We start from the raw sequence: 15,991 nt of genomic DNA on the forward strand, positions 1-15,991 counted from the left end.
ATTTGTACGGGCATCAGCAAAGAACATGATGTTACTACTTTTAATTAAAGGATAGATTCACATTCACGAGTGTCTTAAAGCAATAATAAATCATTTATATGAAAATTTTACATTCTATTTGTGTTTCATAGTTTTAAAGTTTTTAAATTTTAGGCTTTTAGACAGATAATATATGAACTTTTTGGAATTCATAGTAATGAAAAATTGTGCCTTTGTGCTTTTTCTTATCTAACAAAGTCGTCATGTGCTAGTTAGGTGCAACACTGAACATTCTTACACAAACAACTAATCTCTTGCGCCCTGTCGTACATTAAGTCTAAACATCTGATGTTCCATTTGACTGAATAATAGTTTATGATATTTGTTTGTCTTTTACACCCGGGCTCTGGTTCCATCCTATCTGTCTCCCCACCAGACCCAAGGCTGTTAAAGCGAATGCATCTTGTCTTGGAAGCTCGGTGTTCCTTCCTTTGGATAACAAGACATGATGATGCAGAAGTGAGAATGTTTGCATTCTCACTCACAGCGAGATAAGGTGGCACAAACAATTCCATTGCTGCAGAGAGACATTCCACCAGAGCCAGAGAAAGGGGTTAAAAGGCAGAAGCAACTTGAGGATCGTGGGCTCTTTGCATCACACCTTCGTGGTGTGTGCACTGATCTCCCCAGCTGGTTTATTGGTTTGTTGATGTGCACGATCAACATCCATGTTTTTGATTGGCTTTCTCCATTATTTTTATTTTCCTAAAATAAATAAATCTCACAAAAGACAACTCTCTCATCTGCCTCTTTATGGGAAATTTCCACCACAATCATTTAAGAAAACCCTTAGGTTTTTAATACAGTATCTTGGCATTTTGGTCCTGTGACTTAAGGACAGGTACAGACAGACTACATTGCAAAAGCAAGAAAAACCTGCTTCAGGCTTCATATAGAAACTCAGCTTTTGTTTTAGAACAGACTTAAACTATTGTGACACTGTGGCATCACATGAGAACAACAAAACAGGTTTTGAGTGTCCATCGACTCCATGAGGTGTGGAGTTCATTCACAAACGCTGTTACAGTATTTCACGTTCGTAGTTGTGACGCTTTGCTCCAGGTCCTATTGTCGTTTTAAATCTCTAAATTATGACTCACTGTATGTGATTATCAAATCCACCATTGTATGTGTACTGACACTGTCGCCTTGCTGTGTTCCAGTGTTAGTTACCAGCTAAAATTAGATTAATAAAAGAAAAAATACAAAAAATGCAATCAAAGGAGTGATCAAACCCAGCAACCGACCTTCAACCAACCTTCAAGGTTAAAATATGGTTAAAATATTGTCAGTTATTGTTGTGACACTGATGCAACATTAAAACAATGCTTGATCAACATTGAATCAACACTGCCCCATTAACGTTGATTTCAAAATCAACACATAATCCAACGGTCATTCAACCATAATATGACGTTGATTCAACTATGATTCAACGCTAAAATGCCTCCTGGGAAGCTACATTTTTAGCTGCAATTAGCTGCTTTATTTCTGTTCTCCACAACAATGGAAAGAATGCAAACACACCTGTTAATACAAGGGGCGGACTCCGAGGTGTGCTGTCATTTAAGCAGGTATTCAGTCTCGCACAGTCACAGAGAGTCACCACCGGCGAGAGGACGAGTCCCTTTAACTCAGCGCGTGTCAGCATCTGGGATGGGAAGGAGAAGACGGTGAGAAGCGGAGAGCGGCAGTGGCAGCCATGACGTGGAGGAGTCCTCTGGCCTTGGTCAGAGACGCCTTGAGAGGCCAGAGGGCGAGGAGGTCGGACCTCCGCAGCCTGGAGTCCAATCTGCCGTACGAAGGCCTCGGGAAAGCGCGCCAACCCAACCGCCACTTCCCCGGCAACGCCATCAAGACCACCAAATACACCCCCCTCTTCTTCATCCCCATGAACCTCTTTGAGCAGCTTCACCGTTGGGCCAACGTATACTTTGTGGGCCTGGCTTTCCTGAACTTCGTCCCTGTGGTGAATGCCTTCCAGCCTGCAGTAGCGCTGATCCCCATCTGCATTATCATGTCTCTGACGGCCCTGAAGGACGCATGGGAGGACTTCAGGAGGTACCAGTCGGACAGGAAGCTCAACAATATGCCCTGCTTTATCTACGGCAGGTAAGTCCAGCAGCGGGTTCCCCGGGACAAGCCGGTGATGCCTGTGCTTGATGTGGCACGAGGAAAACCCTCGCAGCACCTCCACATCTGTGTTTGTGACCCCTGTTGTGAGTCAGTGTGTAGATCTGTGTGATCTGGGCACCGTGTGTGTGTTTTTTTTACAGTACCTCCTCCTCCTGGTTTTAACACCCCGTGGGAATTTATGACTTAGAAATAGAAAGCGTGTGGGAGATCACTTCTCTTTTGAAGAGCCCAACAACAATATCGCTCTCCCTCGCGCGCTCTCGCGTCGCATTGTGTACAATTGACGAAATCCTCATCTGGGCGTTGCGTCAGCAAAGACAGTGAGGTTAGCATTTATCTATTTTTGAATTACTGGTGCAAAATGAATAATTCACAGGGCACGGTCATTGATTCGGGAGCAGGGTGGGAGAAGGGGGAGGAGGAGGAGGAGGAAGGTGTGGGTTTCCTCTCTATCATGTGTGAATGGAGCCTCCTCTGATGATGAATCCCAACAAATACAATCTCTGGAAGGATTTGTCACTAACTGTTAGCTGGCTGGTTTGGTCGGCTACTAGTGTGTGTGTGTGTGTGTGTGTGTGTGTGTGTGTGTGTGTGTGTGTGTGCAGACTCCAGACACAGAACTTCAGACACTTACGGGACCGCGTCCGCCCCGTGGGCCTGTTAGTGGACACTAGTCGCGTCCGCCTCACGCAGTCAGACAGACAGAAGGTGAATCATGGTAATCGGGTTCTCTCGCCTCTCATGTGGCTCACATGGGTGATGAAGCCTAATCCTGATCTTGTACAGATTAAACTAAATCAATTGTCTGGGATTTCTTTGATCTATTCAAATGTTTCTAAGAGAAGCTCAGGAATACATTTTAGAAATTCACACCCTCGCCTATATTTTCTACCACTTCTTAGGGAAAGAGGCGCGTTTGAGCGTGAGGTGCCTCATCTCCAGGGTCGTTGAATCCACTTGTCTTAGTATGAAAGTCTGGTCTGAGCCGCACTGTGCTGTTAATCGTGCTATTTGAATGTCCGTTACTGTTTTGTCAGGCCCGTCTATGTTTACTTCCTGCTCTCTGCAAGTCTGTAAATCAGCGTCCACACCTCACTGGCTGCTGCTGTCTGTTCTGACAGTTCAATTCATCTCTGACCTTATCACGCGCTTGAACAAACATGTTATCTGTGCAAAGCGTCACTGTATCATCGCTACCTTGTTTTGGGGCTTTATTGCCAAGAAACAACAGCTAGTTTACAAATCAAACAAAAGTGTGTCAGTCAATGAGGATGATATAAGATCTTTAAGACAAGCATGTGTGGAGATGTTTACATTCTCACACCTGCATCACTGGCGTCCAACTACTGTATCAGAGGAAGGAGCGCTAAGTCTCAACAGACAGAGACACAGCGTCTATCTAGACTAGAGTCCAGAGTCTATCAGGCAGAGACAAGTATTGAACAATGTAGGTGAAATGTCAAATACATAAAACAGATGGAAGACAAAACATACAATATTAATTGCAGAACATAAGTCATAAATCATATAACAACTGCATAGAATAAGAAAGAAACTATTTTTCCTCTACAGTTTACACTTTGTTTATTATCTATTTATTAATAGTTAGATTAGAAAATGAGTCTACTTTACATCTCTTGAATATGAAGACAGTCCATAATCTTATTTTGGTATTAAAACACAGATTAACAGCCAGTCTGTGTGTGCATGCTAACAAAATCCAGAAACCAGCACTAGTACTACATAAAGCATAAAATATTTGATGGAGTGTAAAAGCAATATTGTCTGTCTGGGACCCAAGTGACTTAGGTGAAATACATGACTGACACGAATACATACACAAGCAGGCTAGACATGCCCAGGAAATATGCTAAAAGCTTGTACCTTCTAATTAAAAAAAATACCAGAAATAATTCTTTGCTGGTGGCTTTCTTTGCAGCGAGGCGCGGTTTGGTGTTAGTGCTACCACCCTATCAGGTCCTACACGCAGGGCAACATACCTGCAACTTTGTGTCAGCTTGATATGCAGGTCCGAACCACAGACACACACGTTTAACCCTGTGGGAAGCCTCAAACTCTGGGAAGCGCCTAACGTGTAGGGCAACATGTCTTCCTCCAAACGTAGCACTGTTCAAACACATGTGAAACACATCTGGGCTTCTCTCCAAAGCAGCTCAAGAGATTGTTCATCACAATCAAACCTAAGCAGATGCTGAGATTATCTATCTGTAATAGATGAGTCAATATTTTCAGAAGCATGGAAAAATACCCCCATAATGTGAACGCTGCAGTGACGAATCAATATCAAAGGCGTCCAGCAGCTTCTGTGAAAAGAATTTGTCTTTCTAATTGCAGGAAGGAGAAGCAGTTCGTGGAGAGGCGCTGGAAGGATGTGCGGGTGGGAGATTTTGTGAAAGTGGTTTGCAACGAGACCATTCCCGCAGACCTCCTTCTGCTGCACACGTCGGACCCCGACTGCGTGTGTCACATAGAGACGGCCAACCTGGACGGGGAGACCAACCTGAAGCAGAGGAGGGCCGTGCCGCACGTCTGCATCTCCGTAAGGCAGAGGAGCGGCCTCGTGACTGGCTTTTAACACACTTCAGTTTGTAGAAGTCATGGTGACAGACAGAAACACATACTGGTTGGATGACTGTACCTTAAACGTGCTTTGATGAAACCATTCGGAGGTGCAGGCTCAGCTAAGTGCACTGTAGCTGTACTGATCCACACTTTCCTTCTTTGCCAGGATCCTGAACTGGACCCTGAAAGCTTCGGCAGCGTAGTGGTGTGTGAAAAGCCCAACAATAATCTGAATCATTTCAAGTGTTATGTGTGAGTATCAAATACCCAGCGAGCAAAATGAATTACTGCCCACTCACTGCAATGTCTGATGGCACAAGAGGCCTTAATGTGGCCGTAATGCACTACAATCAGCTCCTTTGGGCTCCGCCGTTCTCACGGATGTCCAACGCGCCGTGTCCGGCCGCTATATGGCTGTAAAGGATACCTAGAGGAGATAGATAATGAGGGAGACGTTAGCAGTAATGAATGTCTAACAGGATGTGAAGTTCTAAAGCAGGCCTCTCGCTTTCCCCGGCTGCAGAGAGAAACCTAATAAGGAGAGGGTGGGCGCTGGAATCGAGAGTCTGCTGCTACGAGGCTGCACCGTGAGGAACACGGACCACGCCGTCGGCTTCGTGGTGTATGCAGGTACAGGCTCCATCTGCTTACCTGACCTTCAGCTTGTAGTGAAGGCTCGCTGAGAAGCGCCGAGGCCCTGAATCCAAATGTATCCTGGCGTGACGCAAAAGTTTCTCAGTGCTCAAGCAATTACGCGTCATCTTCCTTTAAAATGCTAATTTGATCAGCTGGTCTGGTCTGATCCTCCAGGTCACGAAACCAAGTCGATGCTCAACAACAACGGGGCGCGGTACAAACGCAGCAAACTAGAGCGGAAGCTGAACACGGACGTCATCTTCTGCGTCATTCTCCTCGTCGCCATGTGTCTCGTCGGAGCAGTGGGTCAGTGATGCCTTACGTAACTCGGCCGCGTGCTCGACGCCTCCACTCTTGGTCGGCGACGGTTAACTCCAGCGATAACAGGAGTGGAGGTGTGGTTAATCCCCGTGTCCCCACGCGTGCAGGTCACTACCTGTGGCTGCTGTCGCTGCCCGCCGCGCCCCCCTACCTGATCCCCCAGGGCGGCCCGGAGAGTCCGAGCCTGACCAGCTTCTACATGTTCTTCACCATGATCATCCTGCTGCAGGTGGAGGACCGGGGCTGGGGGTGGAGGGCTTCGTTCAAATGAAAGTTCATTCCTCCTGCTCACCTTCTCCCTCCTGTCCTGCAGATCCTGATTCCCATCTCCCTCTACATTTCCATCGAGTTGGTGAAGATCGGCCAGGTCTTCTTCATCACCAACGACATTGACCTGTATGACGAGGAGACCGACAACCGCATGCAGTGTAAGGCCCTGAACATCACAGAGGACCTGGGCCAGATTGAATACATCTTCTCAGACAAGACTGGCACCCTCACAGAGAACAAGATGGTGTTTCGGCGATGCTCCATCGGGGGCAACGAGTACCCGCACCAAGAAAACGGTGACGCTCCACAAGATCTCTTTTGTTCAACTGAACACTGTGAGTGATCTACATATAACGCGGCGTTGTGTTTCCTGCAGCCATTCGCCTGGCCGTCTTTGACGAAGAAGAGTCAGAGGAGGAGGTGATCTTCAACCAGCGGACCCCCCCCCCACCCGCCGGCTGGTCCCTGGACGCGGAGGAAACCAGCAGCGGCTACGCACAGCATCAACGCTGCAGCAAACGCCAGGGCTCAGGGGCGGCCTTCAGCAGTCCACTGGTAGGAGGCTGGAAAAGCACATCCAGGCCATAGGAGAATGCAGAATACTGGGGCTTCACCATTCTGACGCTAACTGTACAGTAGGATTTGTGTAAAACCCAACAACTGTTGATGAAATTTTCTGCGCTTCCTCTGCTCCTTGGCCCAACTGTCTGTAGCGGCAGGCCTCATGGTGCCGGTCCCTGGTGCAGATGGCGGAGTGCTCGCTGTCTGTGATGAGCGCATGCATTTGGCTCACGTCTGCCCCCGTGTCTGTGACAGGACATATGGTCACGCTGGGCATCTGGCGCCGGCCGCTGATGCCACATAAAAACTGTAAACGTGCACTATAGATTAGTCACTGTTGTTTTGGTTTACAGTACAGTAGCCGCGGGTCTATTTTTGTGCGCGGGGCGAAGGGGCAGAAACAGGAAGAGACACAAAAAGACTTGTTTGTGTTGGAGGGGGGCCGCGCGGAGCCATCCTGAGCTTTTATCCTGCCGCGCCTCTAACAGGGGACGTTTGTGTGAATGAAAACGCGCGTCCTTCTCGCCTCCTTCTAATCAAAGGCCTGACAGGATCTGTGGAAGCCGAGCACAACCCAGAAACGGTTCACCGGTTGGAGCCTTTAATTAACAAACCGATTCACTTTCACTTCAACAGGAAACTGAGGTGATTCCAGACAGGAAGCTGCTTCAGCAGATTAGCGGGGCGCCGAGCGGCGGAGGCCCGTACCTGGACTTCTTTCTAGCGCTTGCCATTTGCAACACGGTGATGGTTTCCATGGCAACAACTCAGAGACAGAGGGTGAGCGCTGTGTTTGCTGTGTGCAAAAGATAGGAAGCAGAGATGAAGGACACAGTTACAACAGCTACTAAACAGAGCAACTTAGAACACGATGCCAAACTTATATAGACTTTGTTATTTTATTTTACAATTAGGCTCCCGTTCTACAGCAATGCACCAATGTCATCAGCAGCACACACAACAATACAGTTCAAATGATTCTTATTAACCTTAAAGATTAAGCGTATTTGAAAGTGTTTTATCACTGGTCACTAGTAATTCTCTTCCATCTTTAAAGCCCCAGTCGGAGACTCGGGGTCTGAGGCTTTGCTAAATTAGCAACGTAGCACAGGGAGGCTTGTAGGAGCAATCAGGCTTACTTTTATTAATTTGAGCTCTCGGTGCTCCTGACTGTGCTGTTCTGAGGTCGGGCAGATGGGAGAAAGCTGTGCTTGTTTTCCCTTGAGTTTCTAATTAAAGGGAAAAGTACAAAAAGAAGCCAAGTGGAACGAGATGACAAAGTGTTTCTGACACATTGGGTGTATCGCCATCATATATAGTATGTTCGGGTCTAACTCACAGTAAGTGACATGTGCATTTGTTTTACAGGTGAGAAGATTGTCCCAAGCCTGCCCAACTAAAAGTCCACTGGATTCACTGTCCAACCTGCTAAAAGGTGCCGGCTCCATTAAAAACGTGTTCACCTCCTGCCGACACAAACCAAAGCGTCGCACCCACCCCGACAACGCAGTCATAGAGGAGGTCCAGTTTAGTCCGCACGCAAACACGGAGGAGATTGGAAACACCAAAGGGGTCCGGGCACGTTCCCCCCGCCGCGGACCGCCCACAGCGAACCTGGATAATCTGTGCTACGAGGCGGAGAGTCCAGACGAGGCCGCCTTGGTGTACGCAGCCAAAGCATATGGCTTCGTTCTGCTGGCCCGGACCCCTGACAGGGTGACGGTCAGGCTCCCGTCTGGGGAGGACCTGGCTTTTGAGGTGCTGGACACCTTGGCCTTCGACTACAGCAGGAAGAGAATGTCTGTTTTGGTGCGACACCCAATCACCAAAGAGCGTGTGCTTTACACTAAAGGCGCAGACTATGCAATCATGGAGCTGCTCGGAACACCGTACGCAGGTACATGGTGCACTTATTATATGCTCAGTAGGCACTGAGCCACTCTGAGTCATTTCTACTCAAATCAAAGCAATCTGTGCTGTTTTCCCTTCAGAGCACCTCAGTGGTAACCAGAAGGCCATAGCCACTGATACTCAGCATCACCTCAACTCCTATGCTAAAGATGGGCTGCGTACTCTGTGCATTGCAAAAAAGGTACATTATCAAATGTGCACACATTTGCCTATAACACAAGCTCTGTTTGACTCCTTTTCCATCCATGTGCTGCAGGTTGTGAGTGACAGCGTGTACGCGAGCTGGTCAGCGAACAGACAGAGAGCTCTGGCTGCTATAGACGACAGGGACAAGCTAATAATGGACACTGCCATGCAGCTGGAGACAAACCTGACTCTTTTAGGTACTGTAATACACACCAGTCACATGTGATCTAGAATAAACACATGAACAATGCACTATGTATCAAGTCTGGCTCCCAATCTGTGTCCGTCTGTAGGGGCGACTGGCATCGAGGACCGTCTGCAGGACAGTGTCCCAGACACAGTGGTGGCACTGCGGGAGGCAGGGATCCAGGTGTGGGTGCTGACTGGTGACAAGCCTGAGACAGCTGTCAACATCGGCTATGCCTGTAGGCTGCTGGAGGAGGAGGACCTGGTCATTAACATGAGCTGCAGAAACAAGGTGAGCTGCCTCTCCGGAGGCTGCAGCCCTGGTTTTTCTGACTGCTCAGCTGCTGGATTTTACAGCTCACGTGAAATTAATAATTGATCTAGTAACAGTGCAGATTTTATCGAGTGGGAAAACAGAAACAAAACATGTAGGTTTGAAACTATCATATATGGGAACGGTAAAGCATCATCTTCATAGAAAATATACATTTTAGGAATTTTTACCCGTTTTTTAACAGCCCAACTACATATTAGCCATATTTTAAGTAAAGGTCAAACACTTTTCCTTTAGGAAGCATAAATTGTTGGGGGTGGCCTTCATACTCACAGGTCATTAAAGATTTGGAGGAACAGGAATCAGCCCTTTGTAACAGCCTCCAACCAAATTTATAGTTTAGTTGTGTCGAATATACTGTAAGATTTCTGGAATAAAGGGGCCACGGCACTTCTCTCAGGAGGCCTAGTCACTGATGATGAATGGAGAGAACTACCCCCAACATAATTACTAATGCTTTCATATCTAATTAGGAGTATAATAGTGAACTCTCTGAGGAAATACCCTTCCTCTCCATGTGGGGCTTATTGGTCCCGGACTATTTTTTACCACTATAGCTTGATAAGCACTTGGGGGAAGCACTCCCACGATCGTCATCCTACCACACCTATCCAAATCTACTGTAGGCACCACAACAGCAGGACGGGACCCTTGACTTTTGATTAAAAGGTGGGAGGGATTTAGAGATGAAGAGTCTGACTGAAGACGAAGAATGTGTCCTTCCAACCAATTATAGATTTGCAAGGTCCATCCTGCGGTCCCATAATCCACTGTTATGTCTGTTAAAAAGTGTTTGTAGCTAATTGAACCGACGCCTTGCAGGTCACGTGTACGTCCATCCTGGACTGCACCCTGGAGGAGGTGAGGAGGTACAGCAGCGACCCCCGGAACGTGGACACCACCCAGGCCATCTCCCTGGTGATCGACGGACACACCCTCACCACGGCTCTGTCTCCGGACCTGCAGGACCGCTTCGTGGACCTGGCAAGGCGCTGCCGCTCCGTGCTCTGTTGCAGAGTCACGCCTCTGGAGAAGAGCAGGGTGGTGAAGGTGGTCAAAGAGAAACTCGGTGTCACGACCCTCGCTGTCGGTACGAGCAGCAATGCAGTTATGAGATGCCATGAGGCCAGTGCACAACATGTTTCAGCTGCTCTTAAACCACCGTTCACTCTATGACTTCAGGCGATGGAGCCAATGATGTCAACATGATCCAAGCAGCTGATGTGGGCATTGGGATATCCGGTCAGGAGGGCATGCAGGTCTGAACCCACGCCTTCAGCTTTGAAAATACAACTCGCTAACACACACACTGACTCTTTTGATGTGTCATATTTTCATGTCGAAGGCGGTCATGGCTAGTGATTTCGCTATATCCCGCTTCAAACACCTGAAGAAGCTCCTCCTGGTCCACGGACACTGGTGCTACACCCGACTGGCCAACACCATCATTTACTTCTTCTACAAGAACGTGGTGAGCCTCGCATCTGCGCTGCAGTGCTCCACAGTCTGAGTCCAGCCTCTTTCCTCCTCATTGTGGCGTGTCTCCCAGGCGTACGTGAACCTGCTGTTCTGGTACCAGTTCTACTGCGGCTTCTCCGGCACAGCCATGATTGACTACTGGCTGATGATTTTCTTCAACCTGTTCTTCACGTCGACGCCGCCCATCATGTTTGGGATAATGGACAAGGACCTTTCTGCAGAGATGCTGCTGGGTGTTCCTGAACTGTACAAAACAGGCCAGGGTGAAGGGGTCAGTGTGAATACCTCAAAAGCATTGTTTCACTTCCCAAATGAGTGAAAACTGTTAATAGGGTCGACATACTGGGATTTTGCGTTTGTTTAGGTCTACAACTTTACCACCTTCTGGGTTTCCGTGCTGGATGCCTTCTATCAGAGTCTGGTCTGCTTCTTTGTTCCGTACTTGGTAAGAGACTCCATCCTTGATGTGTGATGCATGATGTCACTGACGCATCCTTTGAGTGATGTAATAGTTTGCTCATTGACACGGTGTATTTCTCCTTTAGACATACCAGGATTCAGACATTGACATTTTTACCTTCGGAACCCCTTTGAACACAGTTTCTTTATTTACCATCCTGCTGCATCTGTCAATAGAGATTAAATCTTGGGTGAGTCCTGCGCTGACATCTTTTTCCCAGACACAATCACAGTGTACTGTAGCACCAGTGAGCCGAGCGCTTCTTATTACATAGTTTCAGTCAAATCTCAGTCATCAGTCAAAAAGAGCAATAAAACCAGGGAGGGATGGCGGTCTTCAATAAGATATTAATATTATGGCTGCCTCTGCCTCTGTCCTCCAGACGCTGGTTCACTGGCTGATCATGGTGGGCAGCGTAGCCCTGTATTTCATCGTGACACTTATCTACAGCGCCACCTGCGTCACCTGCAACCCTCCATCCAACCCGTACTGGATCTTCCAGAGCCAGATGGCAGACCCCATGTTCTACCTCGTCTGCATCATCACCACCGTAATAGCGCTTCTGCCCAGGTACTGTCAGTGTTATCCCCTCTGTGTCTCTCATTCTGCAGGGCCAGGGCAAGAGCATTTAATGGGGCGCTGCACATATCCTGCACATATTTAGGGAATTCATATATACACTGTGTATATGGTATAGCTTACAGAAGAATATTAAGGTAGCTTCAATATTTTTTGTTTGTTTTTGTTATTTTAGGAAATGATTTAAATATGTTATGTAGCGAGTAGTAAACAGAGATGAACAGTGGCATGATTAATTCAATTCACATCAGTTTTTAGGCTATAGAATAACTTCCTTCAAATGCTATTTATAATAAGTCAAAATAGTTAAATTATTTATTATACTCAAATCTGTTCTAGTCTATCCTTGTTTCAACACATTTAAGTCTACCCTGAAGGATAGTATCATGATTAAGGAAGATCTTAAATTACTATAACAACATGTTGTTGTGAATAAACGGTTAAGGCTGAACTGTAACGTGAAGGTGATGAAGAACAGCATCACAGCTTGGTCTTCCTCTCGGGTGCTGATGCGACTGAAAGTGCTGATATTTAGAAGCATTGCTCTGATTTACATCAAAGGGCTGCATGTTTTTCGCTGGCCTACTTTCTCATCATCGGTCTCTCTCCCCCAGGTACGTGTTTCACGTGCTGAAGAACTCTATCACATCCTCGGCGCTGATGCAAGCCAAGCATCTGGACCGGCTGGATCCCTCCTCAAGGGACCAGTGGATCAAGGAGTGGAGGAGTCTCAGGGGTGGAGGGCAGGTCGGCCGCCCCAGGCTACCCACCCCACCCTCTCCCACCCTGGAGACTCCTGTGGACGTTTATCCCCCATCTCCCACCACCTCTGATGTCATGGGGGATGATTTCACACTGAATGTATTCAGTAAAAAAAGGCCTTCGCACACATGAGAAACAACAATCTGTTGAGGTTGGAGTGGATGAAAACAATGATTGCAAATTATCTGGATTTTGCACATAATTTATTTCACCAGGACTCTGTTTTATTTGTGATATTTCTTCCATTGGCCACATAGGAGCAATCCTGCTTCTCCTCATAATAAACTGCCATATGAATGTCTGTTACATTGCTGATGGACTTTCAAAGTACAGTTGTAACCTCATTAGTCAAGTCACCCACTCCTTCAATAAGTCAATAAGTAATACTTCTCCAGAACATGATGTTGGTTTAATATATTCAATGCACATACTGTAGATACATTAACAGTCACAACACAAACTGACTCTGAGGCAGGTTTTCAATTTACTGTAATTTCTCCATGTTAGAATATGAAGGTTTCCCATGGGCTGGGCCTGTGACTAGTAGTGAGTGTTTTTGTATGTCTGTGGCAAAATACATGCATTTGTGTTTGTGTATATACATACAAAAATGTCAGAATAATATAAAAAGGCTCCTCGCCTAAGAAGAAGAATGTTTCCGTGGAAATGAAGTGTGCACGAGCTGAATCCACTGGTAAAAAGGGCTGAGTTATCACTGGCACACTTCATGATACAGTAGCAAGCGTTGCTTATATAACGCCTCCACTTAGATCACTGCCGCTCTCTAGTGTGGAAGAAGAAAAACTGCAGAAAGGTCAAACTGGACAAAGTCAGCAAAACAGCTCATTCCAGTCTTCACTGTATTGGAGCTGCAAGAAAATGGAACATTTCAGCCAAATGGACATGTTGTATTGACGGTTAAACACAATTAAGCAGATTTCCTCCATATTTAAGAATGTCTATCACGGCAGCACATAAACAAAAAACGAAGTAACGTATGGGAAACATTTTATATACGTGACTGACTGGATGATTCACTTTATGCGTCTATGTTTAATGCAGTAGAACAGTCCCGCAAAAATAAATTGTAAAAATATCACGGCAACAAATAAATGTACTGCATAATCATAATAATAAAGTTTGTGCATTTGGTACAAGGGCCAAATATTTTAGGCAGTGCTTGTAAATAAACACCAACAACTACAGTACTGTATGACACAGTCTGAAATATACAGTAATCTAATTGTTTAACTGTTAAACCTATGAGATGTAATATCAGAACAGATACGGAGAACATAAAAATGTATTTTAAAAGCTATAGGTGTTAATTGTATTACACATAATCTGCAGGACTTTGATTAAAAATGCAGAACACATCAACTTCAGATTAGAACGCTAATAACAAAATAACTTTTTTAAAAGCAGAAGTGAGTCAGTTTAGAAGAACATTTTCTTAAAAACTCCTGAATTTTAAAAAGCAGACCGACCGTCATACAGGTACAATGTAAATTATGCTAAGTTTAGTGAAAAAGTGTTGCTTTGAGCACTGATGTTCATTAACAGCTGTATAAAAGACTTGTTTTATATGTGACCAAACTGGAAAGTCTGGTTTTATCTGTGGCTGCATTAGTATCATCAATGTTATTGTTATCTTTATGTTAACATTGACTCAGCTAATGCTGCATCCTGAACAACATGCCATTGGTTTAATAAATGAGGAGGTGAGAGGATCTGACTAACGTAGACTTGTGCAGCTTACTGTACATCTTGCTGGAATATTCCTGTGAATTAATGTGAACAACTTAATGTGGGCCATTTTGCTGAGGATAAAGGGCGAAGTGTGATGCTTTAACCAGGAGCACCCAGCAGATGGCAGATCCACGTGCTGAATACAAAGTTGGGAAGGTTCAGTGAGTGATGGCAAATCCAGATCCTTCTTTCACAACCTGAATGAAGCTAAAACACCTGAAAAAAGATTCACATCACAGCAAGCAAAGAAATAAAGGGAAGTTGTAACTAATCAGATCGCACAATCTGACAACTGTTATAAAACATTACCTTGGCATTACATCAAATTGTGTCAGCTCCACCATCATATACTTTTCAGAGAATGCTGATGGCAAGCAATGTGTCTCCGTCCTATAGTGTAAATAAAGAAGTTCAATTCTAAGGCCTAAGGCAGTAAACTGTGCATATGAACCCACTGAAACTGAATAGCCCTCATATAATCCTCCTACAATAAATGTCCCAATGACTTCATGTCAGCGGCCCATGCATTACTTACTGTGGACCTGCTCCATGGTGTAGTGGCGTGTCTGACTGGGGTTTCCACTTGCTGATCCTTTTGCTGCTGCAAGGTGATGACGGCATCGTTCAGATGAAAGAGCAAGCAGGAGCTCATCACTCAGGAGATGCTTGTTCAGCGCCACCACCAGGTCCACAGCCCTGATCTGTCACACTGGACACCGGAGAACAGGAAGAGCAGGACACCTAGAACACAAACACAGTGAGCGGATGATCGACTCACAGGACCAGTGGGAACCAACACTAAATTTGACAAAGTCATATTTTTATTAGAAACAACACTGCACTTTATGACGCAACATACTGTTAATTATTCACCTCTGTTCCCACTTGATGGCTTAAGGTTGTCCAAGTGTGCTGAGCTGTGTATACTCAACTGCATCGATTTTAATAGCTACTCTCAGGGTTTTAGCTTTGGTTACATTATAACTTACATAGTACATTATTTCATGTTTGGAGTTTATATTTGTTTTTGTCCCTCATGACTGTCACCCACTCCTAAAATACACAGATTTCTGTAGAGTGTTATCTAATCTCATCTTATCTAATGTAAAGTGCTTGCAATGTGTCACGTCAGGTCGGACCAGGGACGTAACATTCCATCTCTCTCGTTACTTTGTTCTGCGCTCTCAGTGTTCTGACTCATAAACGTACATTTAAAGCATTGTAAATGACACCAACCTGCAGGGAGACGTGAGGACAGCTGCTCATTCAGGTGCTTTGTTGGGCGTTAATGTGTATGTGTACTACTGTATAATTCACTATCTGAGTGCAAAAATAAAACTGACAAAATGAAGACATTCTGCATCAGCAGACACATTTTATTTTGAAGACAGTTCCAACGTGAAAAAAGAACAGAAGAGGTCAAAGATGTGTAAAAATGAGCAGTAGGACAGAAGGGTTTTACCTTGAAGCTAACCTGATCTGCATGATCTGATGAATAAGTTCAGGCTGACTGGTATTAAGTTACTTCAAAAACTGAAACTTAAAAATATTTAAAATATGAACATTGAAGAACAAGCATAACTAGTGACGATCAAGTCGCTCACTGCTGCTGAAGAATGTATTTCTTTTTGCTCAGAGTTTTAAAAGTTTCTTTACGGTTGAATAAATAATAACTCCTGACGGAACCCCTCTATTTATCCGGGCTCGGGACCGGCACAGAAGTTACTAGATAAATAATAACTCGTAACAGAATCAAACATAATATCATGTATGTTAAAATGCAATTTAAATGCTACTAA

General features: G+C 45.5%; 1 protein-coding gene and 1 long non-coding RNA gene across 2 annotated transcripts; one reads left to right on the forward strand and one right to left on the reverse strand.

Moving 5' to 3' along the window:
* The first annotated feature begins 1,643 nt into the window (after positions 1 to 1,643).
* Positions 1,644 to 13,761, forward strand: atp10b (ATPase phospholipid transporting 10B). The gene is made up of 21 exons (XM_029165847.3): positions 1,644 to 2,151; positions 4,531 to 4,735; positions 4,925 to 5,010; positions 5,282 to 5,388; positions 5,569 to 5,700; positions 5,823 to 5,944; positions 6,029 to 6,281; positions 6,362 to 6,540; positions 7,183 to 7,326; positions 7,915 to 8,443; positions 8,538 to 8,638; positions 8,714 to 8,840; positions 8,937 to 9,121; positions 9,986 to 10,253; positions 10,346 to 10,422; positions 10,509 to 10,634; positions 10,713 to 10,913; positions 11,007 to 11,087; positions 11,188 to 11,292; positions 11,485 to 11,672; positions 12,296 to 13,761. The coding sequence occupies exons 1-21, from the start codon at positions 1,742 to 1,744 to the stop codon at positions 12,573 to 12,575; spliced, it is 3,906 nt and encodes a 1,301-aa protein (XP_029021680.1). The 5' UTR covers positions 1,644 to 1,741; the 3' UTR covers positions 12,576 to 13,761.
* Positions 13,762 to 14,270: 509 nt separating this feature from the next.
* Positions 14,271 to 15,057, reverse strand: LOC129604704 (uncharacterized). Its single transcript, XR_008695834.1, has 3 exons — positions 14,728 to 15,057; positions 14,502 to 14,582; positions 14,271 to 14,408 (listed from the first exon to the last, which is right to left on the reverse strand). It is a non-coding gene; the product is annotated as an uncharacterized LOC129604704 (long non-coding RNA).
* Between the last annotated feature and the right edge of the window lie 934 nt (positions 15,058 to 15,991).

Source organism: Betta splendens, chromosome 10 (genome assembly GCF_900634795.4).
Source record: "Betta splendens chromosome 10, fBetSpl5.4, whole genome shotgun sequence".
In the NCBI taxonomy this organism is placed as follows: Eukaryota; Metazoa; Chordata; class Actinopteri; order Anabantiformes; family Osphronemidae; genus Betta; species Betta splendens.